Raw genomic sequence first — 15,165 nt, 5'->3', positions numbered from 1 at the left:
ATACATGTTATTATTACATTATAGTCCGGTGCTTATAAATGTTCAGTATATAATACATGCTATTACATTATAGTCCGGTGTTTATAAATGTTCAGTATATAATACATGCTATTACATTATAGTCCGGTGTTTATAAATGTTCAGTATATAATACATGTTATTATTACATTATAGTCCGGTGTTTATAAATGTTCAGTATATAATACATGTTATTATTACATTATAGTCCGGTGTTTATAAATGTTCAGTATATGATATAAGTTATTACATTCTAGTCCGGTGTTTATAAATGTTCAGTATATAATATATTGTTATTACATTATAGTCCGGTGTTTATAAATGTTCAGTATATAATACATGTTATTACATTATAGTCCGGTGTTAATAAATGTTCAGTATATAATACATGTTATTACATTATAGTCCGGTGTTTATAAATGTTCAGTATATAATACATGTTATTACATTATAGTCCGGTGTTTATAAATGTTCAGTATATAATATATTATTATTACATTATAGTCCGGTGTTTATAAATGTTCAGTATATAATACATGTTATTACATTATAGTCCGGTGTTTATAAATGTTCAGTATATAATACATGTTATTACATTATAGTCCGGTGTTTATAAATGTTCAGTATATAATATATTATTATTACATTATAGTCCGGTGTTTATAAATGTTCAGTATATAATACATGTTATTACATTATAGTCCGGTGTTTATAAATGTTCAGTATATAATACATGTTATTACATTATAGTCCGGTGTTTATAAATGTTCAGTATATAATACATGTTATTACATTATAGTCCGGTGTTAATAAATGTTCAGTTTATAATATACCATATATACTCGAGTATAAGCCTAGTTTTTCAGCACGATTTTTCGTGCTGAAAACGCCCCCCTCGGCTTATACTCGAGTGAACAAAAAAAAAAAAAAAAAAAAACGTTTTTGGCTTTAGCTGTGAGGGGATGGTCCCGGCCTGTCCACCTGTCAATCCCTTATCAGTGGTCTTCAACCTGCGGACCTCCAGATGTTTCAAAACTACAACTCCCAGCATGCCCGGACAGCCATCGGCTGTCCGGGCATGCTGGGAGTTGTAGCTTTGAAACATCTGGAGGTCCGCAGGTTGAAGACCACTGAGAACGGATTGACAGGCGGTGATGATGAAGGGGGTGTTAATGACGGGGGTCTGGATGATGACATGGGGGGATGATGTATTTCCCACCCTAGGCTTATAGTCAAGTCAATAACTTTTCCTGGGTTTTTGGGGTGAAATTAGGGGCCTCGGCTTATTTTCGGGTCGGCTTATACTCGAGTATATACGGTATGTTATTACATTATAGTCCGGTGTTAATAAATGTTCAGTATATAATACATGTTATATTACATTATAGTCCGTTGTTTATAAGTGTTCAGTATATAATACATATTATTACATTATAGTCCGGTGTTTATAAATGTTCAGTATATAATACATGTTATTATTACATTATAGTCTGGTGTTTATAAATGTTCAGTACATAATACATATTATTATTACATTATAGTCCGGTGTTTATAAATGTTCAGTATATAATACATATTATTACATTATAGTCCGGTGTTTATAAATGTTCAGTATATAATACATGTTATTATTACATTATAGTCTGGTGTTTATAAATGTTCAGTACATAATACATGTTATTATTACATTATAGTCTGGTGTTTATAAATGTTCAGTATATAATACATGTTATAATTACATTATAATCCGGTGTTTATAAATGTTCAGTATATAATATATTATTATTACATTATAGACCGGTGTTTATAAATGTTCAGTATATAATATATTATTATTACATTATAGACCGGTGTTTATAAATGTTCAGTATATAATACATGTTATTATTACATTATAGTCCGGTGTTTATAAATGTTCAGTATATAATACATGTTATTATTACATTATAGTCCGGTGCTTATAAATGTTCAGTATATAATACATGTTATTATTACATTATAGTCCGGTGTTTATAAATGTTCAGTATATAATACATGTTATAATTACATTATAGTCCGGTGTTTATAAATGTTCAGTATATAATACATGTTATTATTACATTATAGTCTGGTGTTTATAAATGTTCAGTATATAATACATGTTATTATTACATTATAGTCCGGTGTTTATAAATGTTCAGTATATAATACATGTTATAATTACATTATAGTCCGGTGTTTATAAATGTTCAGTATATAATACATGTTATTATTACATTATAGTCTGGTGTTTATAAATGTTCAGTATATAATACATGTTATTATTACATTATAGTCCGGTGTTTATAAATGTTCAGTATATAATACATGTTATTATTACATTATAGTCCGGTGTTTATAAATGTTCAGTATATAATACATGTTATTATTACATTATAGTCCGGTGTTTATAAATGTTCAGTATATAATACATGTTATAATTACATTATAATCCGGTGTTTATAAATGTTCAGTATATAATATATTATTATTACATTATAGACCGGTGTTTATAAATGTTCAGTATATAATATATTATTATTACATTATAGACCGGTGTTTATAAATGTTCAGTATATAATATATTATTATTACATTATAGACCGGTGTTTATAAATGTTCAGTATATAATACATGTTATTATTACATTATAGTCCGGTGTTTATAAATGTTCAGTATATAATACATGTTATTATTACATTATAGTCCGGTGTTTATAAATGTTCAGTATATAATACATGTTATTATTACATTATAGTCCGGTGTTTATAAATGTTCAGTATATAATACATATTATTACATTATAGTCCGGTGTTTATAAATGTTCAGTATATAATACATATTATTACATTATAGTCCGGTGTTTATAAATGTTCAGTATATAATATATTATTATTACATTATAGAACGGTGTTTATAAATGTACAGTATACAATACATGTTATAATTACATTATAGACCGGTGTTTATAAATGTTCAGTATATAATACGTGTTATTACATTATAGTCCGGTGCTTATAAATGTTCAGTATATAATACATGTTATTATTACATTATAGTCCGGTGCTTATAAATGTTCAATATATAATACATGTTATTACATTATAGTCCGGTGTTTATAAATGTTCAGTATATAATACATGTTATTATTACATTATAGTCCAGTGTTTATAAATGTTCAGTATATAATACATGTTATTATTACATTATAGTCCGGTGTTTATAAATGTTCAGTATATGATATATGTTATTACATTCTAGTCCGGTGTTTATAAATGTTCAGTATATAATATATTATTATTACATTATAGTCCGGTGTTAATAAATGTTCAGTATATAATACATGTTATTACATTATAGTCCGGTGTTTATAAATGTTCAGTATATAATACATGTTATTATTACATTATAGTCCGGTGTTTATAAATGTTCAGTATATAATACATGTTATTATTACATTATAGTCCGGTGTTTATAAATGTTCAGTATATAATACATGTTATAATTACATTATAGTCCGGTGTTTATAAATGTTCAGTATATAATACATGTTATTATTACATTATAGTCCGGTGCTTATAAATGTTCAGTATATAATACATGTTATTATTACATTATAGTCCGGTGCTTATAAATGTTCAGTATATAATACATGTTATTACATTATAGTCCGGTGTTTATAAATGTTCAGTATATAATACATGTTATTACATTATAGTCCAGTGTTAATAAATGTTCAGTTTATAATATATGTTATTACATTATAGTCCGGTGTTAATAAATGTTCAGTATATAATACATGTTATATTACATTATAGTCCGTTGTTTATAAGTGTTCAGTATATAATACATATTATTACATTATAGTCCGGTGTTTATAAATGTTCAGTATATAATACATGTTATTATTACATTATAGTCTGGTGTTTATAAATGTTCAGTACATAATACATGTTATTATTACATTATAGTCTGGTGTTTATAAATGTTCAGTATATAATACATGTTATTATTACATTATAGTCCGGTGTTTATAAATGTTCAGTATATAATATATTATTATTACATTATAGACCGGTGCTTATAAATGTTCAGTATATAATACATGTTATAATTACATTATAATCCGGTGTTTATAAATGTTCAGTATATAATATATTATTATTACATTATAGACCGGTGTTTATAAATGTTCAGTATATAATATATTATTATTACATTATAGACCGGTGTTTATAAATGTTCAGTATATAATACATGTTATTATTACATTATAGTCCGGTGTTTATAAATGTTCAGTATATAATACATGTTATTATTACATTATAGTCCGGTGCTTATAAATGTTCAGTATATAATACATGTTATTATTACATTATAGTCCGGTGTTTATAAATGTTCAGTATATAATACATGTTATAATTACATTATAGTCCGGTATTTATAAATGTTCAGTATATAATACATGTTATTATTACATTATAGTCTGGTGTTTATAAATGTTCAGTATATAATACATGTTATTATTACATTATAGTCCGGTGTTTATAAATGTTCAGTATATAATACATGTTATAATTACATTATAGTCCGGTGTTTATAAATGTTCAGTATATAATACATGTTATTATTACATTATAGTCTGGTGTTTATAAATGTTCAGTATATAATACATGTTATTATTACATTATAGTCCGGTGTTTATAAATGTTCAGTATATAATACATGTTATTATTACATTATAGTCCGGTGTTTATAAATGTTCAGTATATAATATATTATTATTACATTATAGAACGGTGTTTATAAATGTTCAGTATATAATACATGTTATTATTACATTATAGTCCGGTGTTTATAAATGTTCAGTATATAATACATATTATTACATTTTTTCACAGTTTACATTTTAAACAAGTTTGTCAGATTATTAACTATAATAAAAACGTGTAATTTACTGTATATTTACAAACACCGCCCTATGACATCATAATGAACTATAACATTTAATATACTTTACCTTTATGTATGTGTATATATGTTTGTGTGTGTATGTATATATATGTATATTTGTATGTGTGTGTATGTATATATGTGTATGTGTGTATATATGTTTCATTGTATGTAAGTATGTGTATATATGTGTATGTGTATGTATGTATGTATATATGTGTATGTGTGTGTATGTATATATATATATGTGTGTATGTATATGTATGTGTGTGTATATGTATGTATATGTGTGTATGTATATGTATGTGTGTGTATGTGTGTATGTATGTATATATGTATGTATATGTGTATGTATGTGTGTATGTGTATATATGTGTATGTGTATATATGTGTATGTGTGTATATATGTGTGTATGTATGTGTATGTATGTATGTGTGTGTATGTATGTGTGTATATATGTGTATGTATGTGTGTGTATGTATGTATATGTGTGTGTGTATATATGTGTATGTGTGTGTTTGTGCATGTATGTGTGTGTGTATATATATATATATATATATATATATATATATATATATATATATATATGTTCCAGCATCACGTCCAAACGGCTAAAGATATTAACATGAAACTTGGTCACATGTTACTTATATGTCACCAACAAACATAGGATAGGTGATTTAACCCTTACTCACCCCCATTTGCCAGGGTCGGGTTTTTTTAATTTAAAGTCCCATACAAGTCTATGGGAAATATATGTTCCAGAATAACTTCCAAATGATATTTTGATGAACCTTAGTCACATTACTTTTATGTCAAATAAAAATATATCATAGTTAAATTAACCCTTACCTACACCCTTACGTGATTTATGGGCTTTTTCTTTTAAGTCCCATGCAAGTATATAGGACTTCCAGAACCTTACTCCACAAGCTCCGCTCTGCATCTCCCGGTGAGTGCATTTGTCCTGCTACACCCCTCCCACATGACACGTCCCATCTCACAAAGCCACACCCACAATTCAAGCCACACCCCTTTTATTTTCTACCCTTTTTGTGCATTGGTACGGCTTGCAAGTCACACCCACTACCACAAAACCACACCTCCTATTTTCAGCTTACAATCTCTTCATCACAACTCAGCCCAACCTGAGGTGGGGGGGCATGAGGAGGAGGGGGACATGAGGAGGAGGAGGAGGGACATGAGGAGGAGGAGGAGGGACATGAGGAGGAGGAGAGACATGAGGAGGGGGAGGGACATGAGGAGGGGGAGGGACATGAGGAGGGGGAGGGACATGAGGAGGGGGAGGGACATGAGGAGGGGGAGGGACACACGAGGGGGGTTGGACACGAGGGGGGTTGGACACGAGGGGGGTTGGACACGAGGGGGGTTGGACACGAGGGGGGTTGGACACGAGGGGGGTGGGACACGAGCAGGGGGTGGGACACGAGCAGGGGGTGGGACACGAGCAGGGGGTGGGACACGAGCAGGGGGTGGGACACGAGCAGGGGGTGGGACACGAGCAGGGGGACACGAGGAGGGGGGACATGAGGTCGGGATATGAAATGAGGACTGATATGAGGACTGGATATGAGGACAAGCACTTCCTCCTATGTTGTTTTTCTTCCCCCACAAGGATTAGGTAGGAAAAAACAGGCAACACCAGGTACTCAGCTAGTAAACATATAAACTGCATATTATTCAAGTTTATTACATAATACAAAAGTGTTTATAAATGTACAGTAGACAGTGGTGAGATGCTCTGCAGCCCTGATACTATCGCAGCAGACAGTGGTGAGATGGTCTGCAGTCCCGTTACTATAGCATCAGGAAGTGGTGAGATGTTCTGCAGCCCTGTTTCCACGGTAGACCGTAGTAAAATACTCTGCAGCCCCTACCTGATTGAGCCGATCATGTACGGTTGCGCCAGTTGGACGACGATGGCTCCGCTCCCCAGCTGGTGGCAGGTGTACCCAGAGTCCCAGTCGTAATTTTTGGTGTCTCCATTCAGCAGAGCGTTGCGGCTCCGGCTTACTCCCTCGATCACGCTGGCACATTCGGCGACGGTGGCGACATTTTCTGTGGGAACTGGATGACATAGAAGATATTAAGATAATGGTGGTAATAGATATTATATACGGAGGCGGCTTAAATTAGCGCCAAAATATACCCAACCACTGTGGGCTAATAAATCACTGCTGCCCCCTACAGCTCCTCTATACTTCTTACACTACTCCCCCTACAGCTCCTCTATACTTCTTACACTACTCCCCCTACAGCTCCTCTATACTTCTTATACTACTCCCCTACAGCTCCTCTATACTTCTTACACTACTGCCCCTACAGCTCCTCTATACTTCTTACACTACTCCCCCCTACAGCTCCTCTATACTTCTTACACTACTCCCCTACAGCTCCTCTATACTTCTTACACTACTCCCCCTACAGCTCCTCTATACTTCTTACACTACTGCCCCTACAGCTCCTCTATACTTCTTACACTATTCCCCTACAGCTCCTCTATACTTCTTACACTACTCCCCCTACAGCTCCTCTATACTTCTTACACTACTCCCCTACAGCTCCTCTATACTTCTTACACTACTCCCCCTACAGCTCCTCTATACTTCTTACACTACTGCCCCTACAGCTCCTCTATACTTCTTACACTATTCCCCTACAGCTCCTCTATACTTCTTACACTACTCCCCTACAGCTCCTCTATACTTCTTACACTACTCCCCCTACAGCTCCTCTATACTTCTTACACTGCTCCCCTACAGCTCCTCTATACTTCTTACACTACTCCCCTACAGCTCCTCTATACTTCTTACACTACTCCCCCTACAGCTCCTCTATACTTCTTACACTACTCCCCCTACAGCTCCTCTATACTTCTTACACTACTGCCCCTACAGCTCCTCTATACTTCTTATACTACTCCCCTACAGCTCCTCTATACTTCTTACACTACTCCCCTACAGCTCCTCTATACTTCTTACACTACTCCTCCTACAGCTCCTCTATACTTCTTACACTACTCCCCCTACAGCTCCTCTATACTTCTTACACTACTCCCCCTACAGCTCCTCTATACTTCTTACACTACTGCCCCTACAGCTCCTCTATACTTCTTACACTACTCCCCTACAGCTCCTCTATACTTCTTACACTACTCCCCCTACAGCTCCTCTATACTTCTTACACTACTCCTCCTACAGCTCCTCTATACTTCTTACACTACTCCTCCTACAGCTCCTCTATACTTCTTACACTACTCCTCCTACAGCTCCTCTATACTTCTTACACTACTCTCCCTACAGCTCCTCTATACTTCTTACACTACTCCCCTACAGCTCCTCTATACTTCTTACACTACTCCCCCTACAGCTCCTCTATACTTCTTACACTACTCCCCCTACAGCTCCTCTATACTTCTTACACTGCTCCCCTACAGCTCCTCTATACTTCTTACACTGCTCCCCTACAGCTCCTCTATACTTCTTACACTACTCCCCCTACAGCTCCTCTATACTTCTTACACTACTCTCCCTACAGCTCCTCTATACTTCTTACACTACTCCTCCTACAGCTCCTCTATACTTCTTACACTACTCCCCCTACAGCTCCTCTATACTTCTTACACTACTCCCCCTACAGCTCCTCTATACTTCTTACACTACTCCCCCCTACAGCTCCTCTATACTTCTTACACTACTCCCCCTACAGCTCCTCTATACTTCTTACACTACTCTCCCTACAGCTCCTCTATACTTCTTACACTACTCCTCCTACAGCTCCTCTATACTTCTTACACTACTCCCCCTACAGCTCCTCTATACTTCTTACACTGCTCCCCCTACAGCTCCTCTATACTTCTTACACTACTCCCCCTACAGCTCCTCTATACTTCTTACACTACTCCCCCTACAGCTCCTCTATACTTCTTACACTGCTCCCCTACAGCTCCTCTATACTTCTTACACTGCTCCCCTACAGCTCCTCTATACTTCTTACACTACTGCCCCTACAGCTCCTCTATACTTCTTACACTACTGCCCCTACAGCTCCTCTATACTTCTTACACTACTCCTCCTACAGCTCCTCTATACTTCTTACACTACTCCTCCTACAGCTCCTCTATACTTCTTACACTACTCCTCCTACAGCTCCTCTATACTTCTTACATTACTTCCCTACAGCTCCTCTATACTTCTTATACTACTCCCCTACAGCTCCTCTATACTTCTTACACTGCTCCCCCTACAGCTCCTCTATACTTCTTACACTACTCCCCCTACAGCTCCTCTATACTTCTTACACTACTCCCCCTACAGCTCCTCTATACTTCTTATACTACTCCCCTACAGCTCCTCTATACTTCTTACACTACTCCCCCTACAGCTCCTCTATACTTCTTACACTATTGCCCCTACAGCTCCTCTATACTTCTTACACTATTCCCCTACAGCTCCTCTATACTTCTTACACTACTCCCCCTACAGCTCCTCTATACTTCTTACACTACTCCCCCTACAGCTCCTCTATACTTCTTACACTACTGCCCCTACAGCTCCTCTATACTTCTTACACTGCTCCCCCTACAGCTCCTCTATACTTCTTACACTACTCCCCTACAGCTCCTCTATACTTCTTACACTACTCCTCCTACAGCTCCTCTATACTTCTTACACTACTCCCCCTACAGCTCCTCTATACTTCTTACACTACTCCCCCTACAGCTCCTCTATACTTCTTACACTACTGCCCCTACAGCTCCTCTATACTTCTTACACTACTCCCCTACAGCTCCTCTATACTTCTTACACTACTCCCCCTACAGCTCCTCTATACTTCTTACACTACTCCCCCTACAGCTCCTCTATACTTCTTACACTACTCCCCTACAGCTCCTCTATACTTCTTACACTGCTCCCCTACAGCTCCTCTATACTTCTTACACTACTCCCCCTACAGCTCCTCTATACTTCTTACACTACTCTCCCTACAGCTCCTCTATACTTCTTACACTACTCCCCCTACAGCTCCTCTATACTTCTTACACTGCTCCCCTACAGCTCCTCTATACTTCTTACACTGCTCCCCTACACTTCTTACACTACTCCCCTACAGCTCCTCTATACTTCTTACACTGCTCCCCTACAGCTCCTCTATACTTCTTACACTGCTCCCCTACAGCTCCTCTATACTTCTTACACTGCTCCCCTACAGCTCCTCTATACTTCTTACACTACTCCCCTACAGCTCCTCTATACTTCTTACACTGCTCCCCCTACAGCTCCTCTATACTTCTTACACTACTCCCCTACAGCTCCTCTATACTTCTTACACTACTCCCCCTACAGCTCCTCTATACTTCTTACACTACTCCCCTACAGCTCCTCTATACTTCTTACACTACTCCCCTACAGCTCCTCTATACTTCTTACATTACTCCCCTACAGCTCCTCTATACTTCTTACATTACTCCCCTACAGCTCCTCTATACTTCTTACACTACTGCCCCTACAGCTCCTCTATACTTCTTACACTACTCCTCCTACAGCTCCTCTATACTTCTTACACTACTGCCCCTACAGCTCCTCTATACTTCTTACACTACTGCCCCTACAGCTCCTCTATACTTCTTACACTACTCCTCCTACAGCTCCTCTATACTTCTTACACTACTCCTCCTACAGCTCCTCTATACTTCTTACACTACTCCTCCTACAGCTCCTCTATACTTCTTACATTACTTCCCTACAGCTCCTCTATACTTCTTATACTACTCCCCTACAGCTCCTCTATACTTCTTACACTGCTCCTCCTACAGCTCCTCTATACTTCTTACACTACTCCCCCTACAGCTCCTCTATACTTCTTACATTACTCCCCTACAGCTCCTCTATACTTCTTACACTGCTCCCCCTACAGCTCCTCTATACTTCTTACACTACTCCCCCTACAGCTCCTCTATACTTCTTACACTACTCCCCCTACAGCTCCTCTATACTTCTTACACTGCTCCCCCTACAGCTCCTCTATACTTCTTACATTACTCCCCCTACAGCTCCTCTATACTTCTTACACTGCTCCCCTACAGCTCCTCTATACTTCTTACACTGCTCCCCCTACAGCTCCTCTATACTTCTTACACTGCTCCCCCTACAGCTCCTCTATACTTCTTACACTACTCCCCCTACAGCTCCTCTATACTTCTAACACTATTCCCCCTACAGCTCCTCTATACTTCTTACACTACTGCCCCTACAGCTCCTCTATACTTCTTACACTACTGCCCCTACAGCTCCTCTATACTTCTTACACTACTGCCCCTACAGCTCCTCTATACTTCTTACACTACTCCCCCTACAGCTCCTCTATACTTCTTACACTGCTCCCCTACAGCTCCTCTATACTTCTTACACTGCTCCCCTACACTTCTTACACTACTCCCCTACAGCTCCTCTATACTTCTTACACTGCTCCCCTACAGCTCCTCTATACTTCTTACACTGCTCCCCTACAGCTCCTCTATACTTCTTACACTACTCCCCTACAGCTCCTCTATACTTCTTACACTACTCCCACTACAGCTCCTCTATACTTCTTACACTACTGCCCCTACAGCTCCTCTATACTTCTTACATTACTCCCCCTACAGCTCCTCTATACTTCTTACACTGCTCCCCTACAGCTCCTCTATACTTCTTACACTACTCCCCTACAGCTCCTCTATACTTCTTACACTGCTCCCCCTACAGCTCCTCTATACTTCTTACACTACTCCCCTACAGCTCCTCTATACTTCTTACACTACTCCCCCTACAGCTCCTCTATACTTCTTACACTACTCCCCTATAGCTCCTCTATACTTCTTACACTACTCCCCTACAGCTCCTCTATACTTCTTACATTACTCCCCTACAGCTCCTCTATACTTCTTACACTACTGCCCCTACAGCTCCTCTATACTTCTTACACTACTCCTCCTACAGCTCCTCTATACTTCTTACACTACTGCCCCTACAGCTCCTCTATACTTCTTACACTACTGCCCCTACAGCTCCTCTATACTTCTTACACTACTCCTCCTACAGCTCCTCTATACTTCTTACACTACTCCTCCTACAGCTCCTCTATACTTCTTACACTACTCCTCCTACAGCTCCTCTATACTTCTTACATTACTTCCCTACAGCTCCTCTATACTTCTTATACTACTCCCCTACAGCTCCTCTATACTTCTTACACTGCTCCTCCTACAGCTCCTCTATACTTCTTACACTACTCCCCCTACAGCTCCTCTATACTTCTTACACTACTCCCCTACAGCTCCTCTATACTTCTTACACTACTCCCCTACAGCTCCTCTATACTTCTTACATTACTCCCCTACAGCTCCTCTATACTTCTTACACTACTGCCCCTACAGCTCCTCTATACTTCTTACACTACTCCTCCTACAGCTCCTCTATACTTCTTACACTACTGCCCCTACAGCTCCTCTATACTTCTTACACTACTGCCCCTACAGCTCCTCTATACTTCTTACACTACTCCTCCTACAGCTCCTCTATACTTCTTACACTACTCCTCCTACAGCTCCTCTATACTTCTTACACTACTCCTCCTACAGCTCCTCTATACTTCTTACATTACTTCCCTACAGCTCCTCTATACTTCTTATACTACTCCCCTACAGCTCCTCTATACTTCTTACACTGCTCCTCCTACAGCTCCTCTATACTTCTTACACTATTCCCCCTACAGCTCCTCTATACTTCTTACATTACTCCCCTACAGCTCCTCTATACTTCTTACACTGCTCCCCCTACAGCTCCTCTATACTTCTTACACTACTCCCCCTACAGCTCCTCTATACTTCTTACACTACTCCTCCTACAGCTCCTCTATACTTCTTACACTGCTCCCCTACAGCTCCTCTATACTTCTTACACTACTCCCCCTACAGCTCCTCTATACTTCTTACATTACTCCCCCTACAGCTCCTCTATACTTCTTACACTACTCCCCTACAGCTCCTCTATACTTCTTACACTGCTCCCCTACAGCTCCTCTATACTTCTTACACTACTCCCCCTACAGCTCCTCTATACTTCTTACACTGCTCCCCCTACAGCTCCTCTATACTTCTTACACTACTGCCCCTACAGCTCCTCTATACTTCTTACACTACTCCCCCTACAGCTCCTCTATACTTCTTACACTACTCCCCCTACAGCTCCTCTATACTTCTTACACTGCTCCCCTACAGCTCCTCTATACTTCTTACACTGCTCCCCCTACAGCTCCTCTATACTTCTTACACTACTCCCCCTACAGCTCCTCTATACTTCTAACACTATTCCCCCTACAGCTCCTCTATACTTCTTACACTACTGCCCCTACAGCTCCTCTATACTTCTTACACTACTGCCCCTACAGCTCCTCTATACTTCTTACACTACTGCCCCTACAGCTCCTCTATACTTCTTACACTACTGCCCCTACAGCTCCTCTATACTTCTTACACTACTCCCCCTACAGCTCCTCTATACTTCTTACACTACTCCCCCTACAGCTCCTCTATACTTCTTACACTGCTCCCCCTACAGCTCCTCTATACTTCTTACACTGCTCCCCCTACAGCTCCTCTATACTTCTTACACTACTCCCCTACAGCTCCTCTATACTTCTTACACTGCTCCCCTACAGCTCCTCTATACTTCTTACACTACTGCCCCTACAGCTCCTCTATACTTCTTACACTACTCCCCCTACAGCTCCTCTATACTTCTTACACTACTCCCCCTACAGCTCCTCTATACTTCTTACACTGCTCCCCCTACAGCTCCTCTATACTTCTTACACTACTCCCCCTACAGCTCCTCTATACTTCTTACACTACTCCCCCTACAGCTCCTCTATACTTCTTACACTACTCCCCTACAGCTCCTCTATACTTCTAACACTATTCCCCCTACAGCTCCTCTATACTTCTTACACTACTGCCCCTACAGCTCCTCTATACTTCTTACACTACTGCCCCTACAGCTCCTCTATACTTCTTACACTACTGCCCCTACAGCTCCTCTATACTTCTTACACTACTGCCCCTACAGCTCCTCTATACTTCTTACACTACTGCCCCTACAGCTCCTCTATACTTCTTACACTACTCCCCTACAGCTCCTCTATACTTCTTACACTGCTCCCCTTACAGCTCCTCTATACTTCTTACACTGCTCCCCTACAGCTCCTCTATACTTCTTACACTACTCCTCCTACAGCTCCTCTATACTTCTTACACTACTCCCCCTACAGCTCCTCTATACTTCTTACACTACTCCCCCTACAGCTCCTCTATACTTCTTACACTACTCCCCCTACAGCTCCTCTATACTTCTTACACTACTCCCCCTACAGCTCCTCTATACTTCTTACACTACTCCCCCTACAGCTCCTCTATACTTCTTACACTACTCCCCCCTACAGCTCCTCTATACTTCTTACACTGCTCCCCCTACAGCTCCTCTATACTTCTTACACTGCTCCCCTACAGCTCCTCTATACTTCTTACACTGCTCCCCTACAGCTCCTCTATACTTCTTACACTACTCCCCTACAGCTCCTCTATACTTCTTACACTGCTCCCCCTACAGCTCCTCTATACTTCTTACACTACTCCCCTACAGCTCCTCTATACTTCTTACACTACTCCCCTACAGCTCCTCTATACTTCTTACACTACTGCCCCTACAGCTCCTCTATACTTCTTACACTACTCCTCCTACAGCTCCTCTATACTTCTTACACTACTGCCCCTACAGCTCCTCTATACTTCTTACACTACTGCCCCTACAGCTCCTCTATACTTCTTACACTGCTCCCCCTACAGCTCCTCTATACTTCTTACACTACTCCCCTACAGCTCCTCTATACTTCTTACACTACTCCCCTACAGCTCCTCTATACTTCTTACACTACTGCCCCTACAGCTCCTCTATACTTCTTACACTACTCCTCCTACAGCTCCTCTATACTTCTTACACTACTGCCCCTACAGCTCCTCTATACTTCTTACACTACTGCCCCTACAGCTCCTCTATACTTCTTACACTACTCCTCCTACAGCTCCTCTATACTTCTTACACTACTCCTCCTACAGC

The 15,165-nt window shown here is 39.0% G+C and overlaps 1 protein-coding gene across 1 annotated transcript in view; it reads right to left on the bottom strand.

Annotated features, from left to right (window-relative positions):
- The window catches only part of BTBD9 (BTB domain containing 9), a 130,192-nt gene that overhangs the window by 38,756 nt on the left and 76,271 nt on the right, over positions 1-15,165 (bottom strand). The window contains exon 8 of the mRNA XM_056568668.1: positions 6,889-7,078. Within this exon, the coding sequence (XP_056424643.1) occupies positions 6,889-7,078 (190 nt within the window). The remainder of the gene's footprint in view (positions 1-6,888; positions 7,079-15,165) is intronic.

This window comes from Hyla sarda, chromosome 3, assembly GCF_029499605.1.
Source record: "Hyla sarda isolate aHylSar1 chromosome 3, aHylSar1.hap1, whole genome shotgun sequence".
Lineage (NCBI taxonomy): Eukaryota > Metazoa > Chordata > Amphibia > Anura > Hylidae > Hyla > Hyla sarda.
Note: the sequence above shows the minus strand (reverse complement) of the source record. Positions and strands in the feature narration are given on the sequence as shown.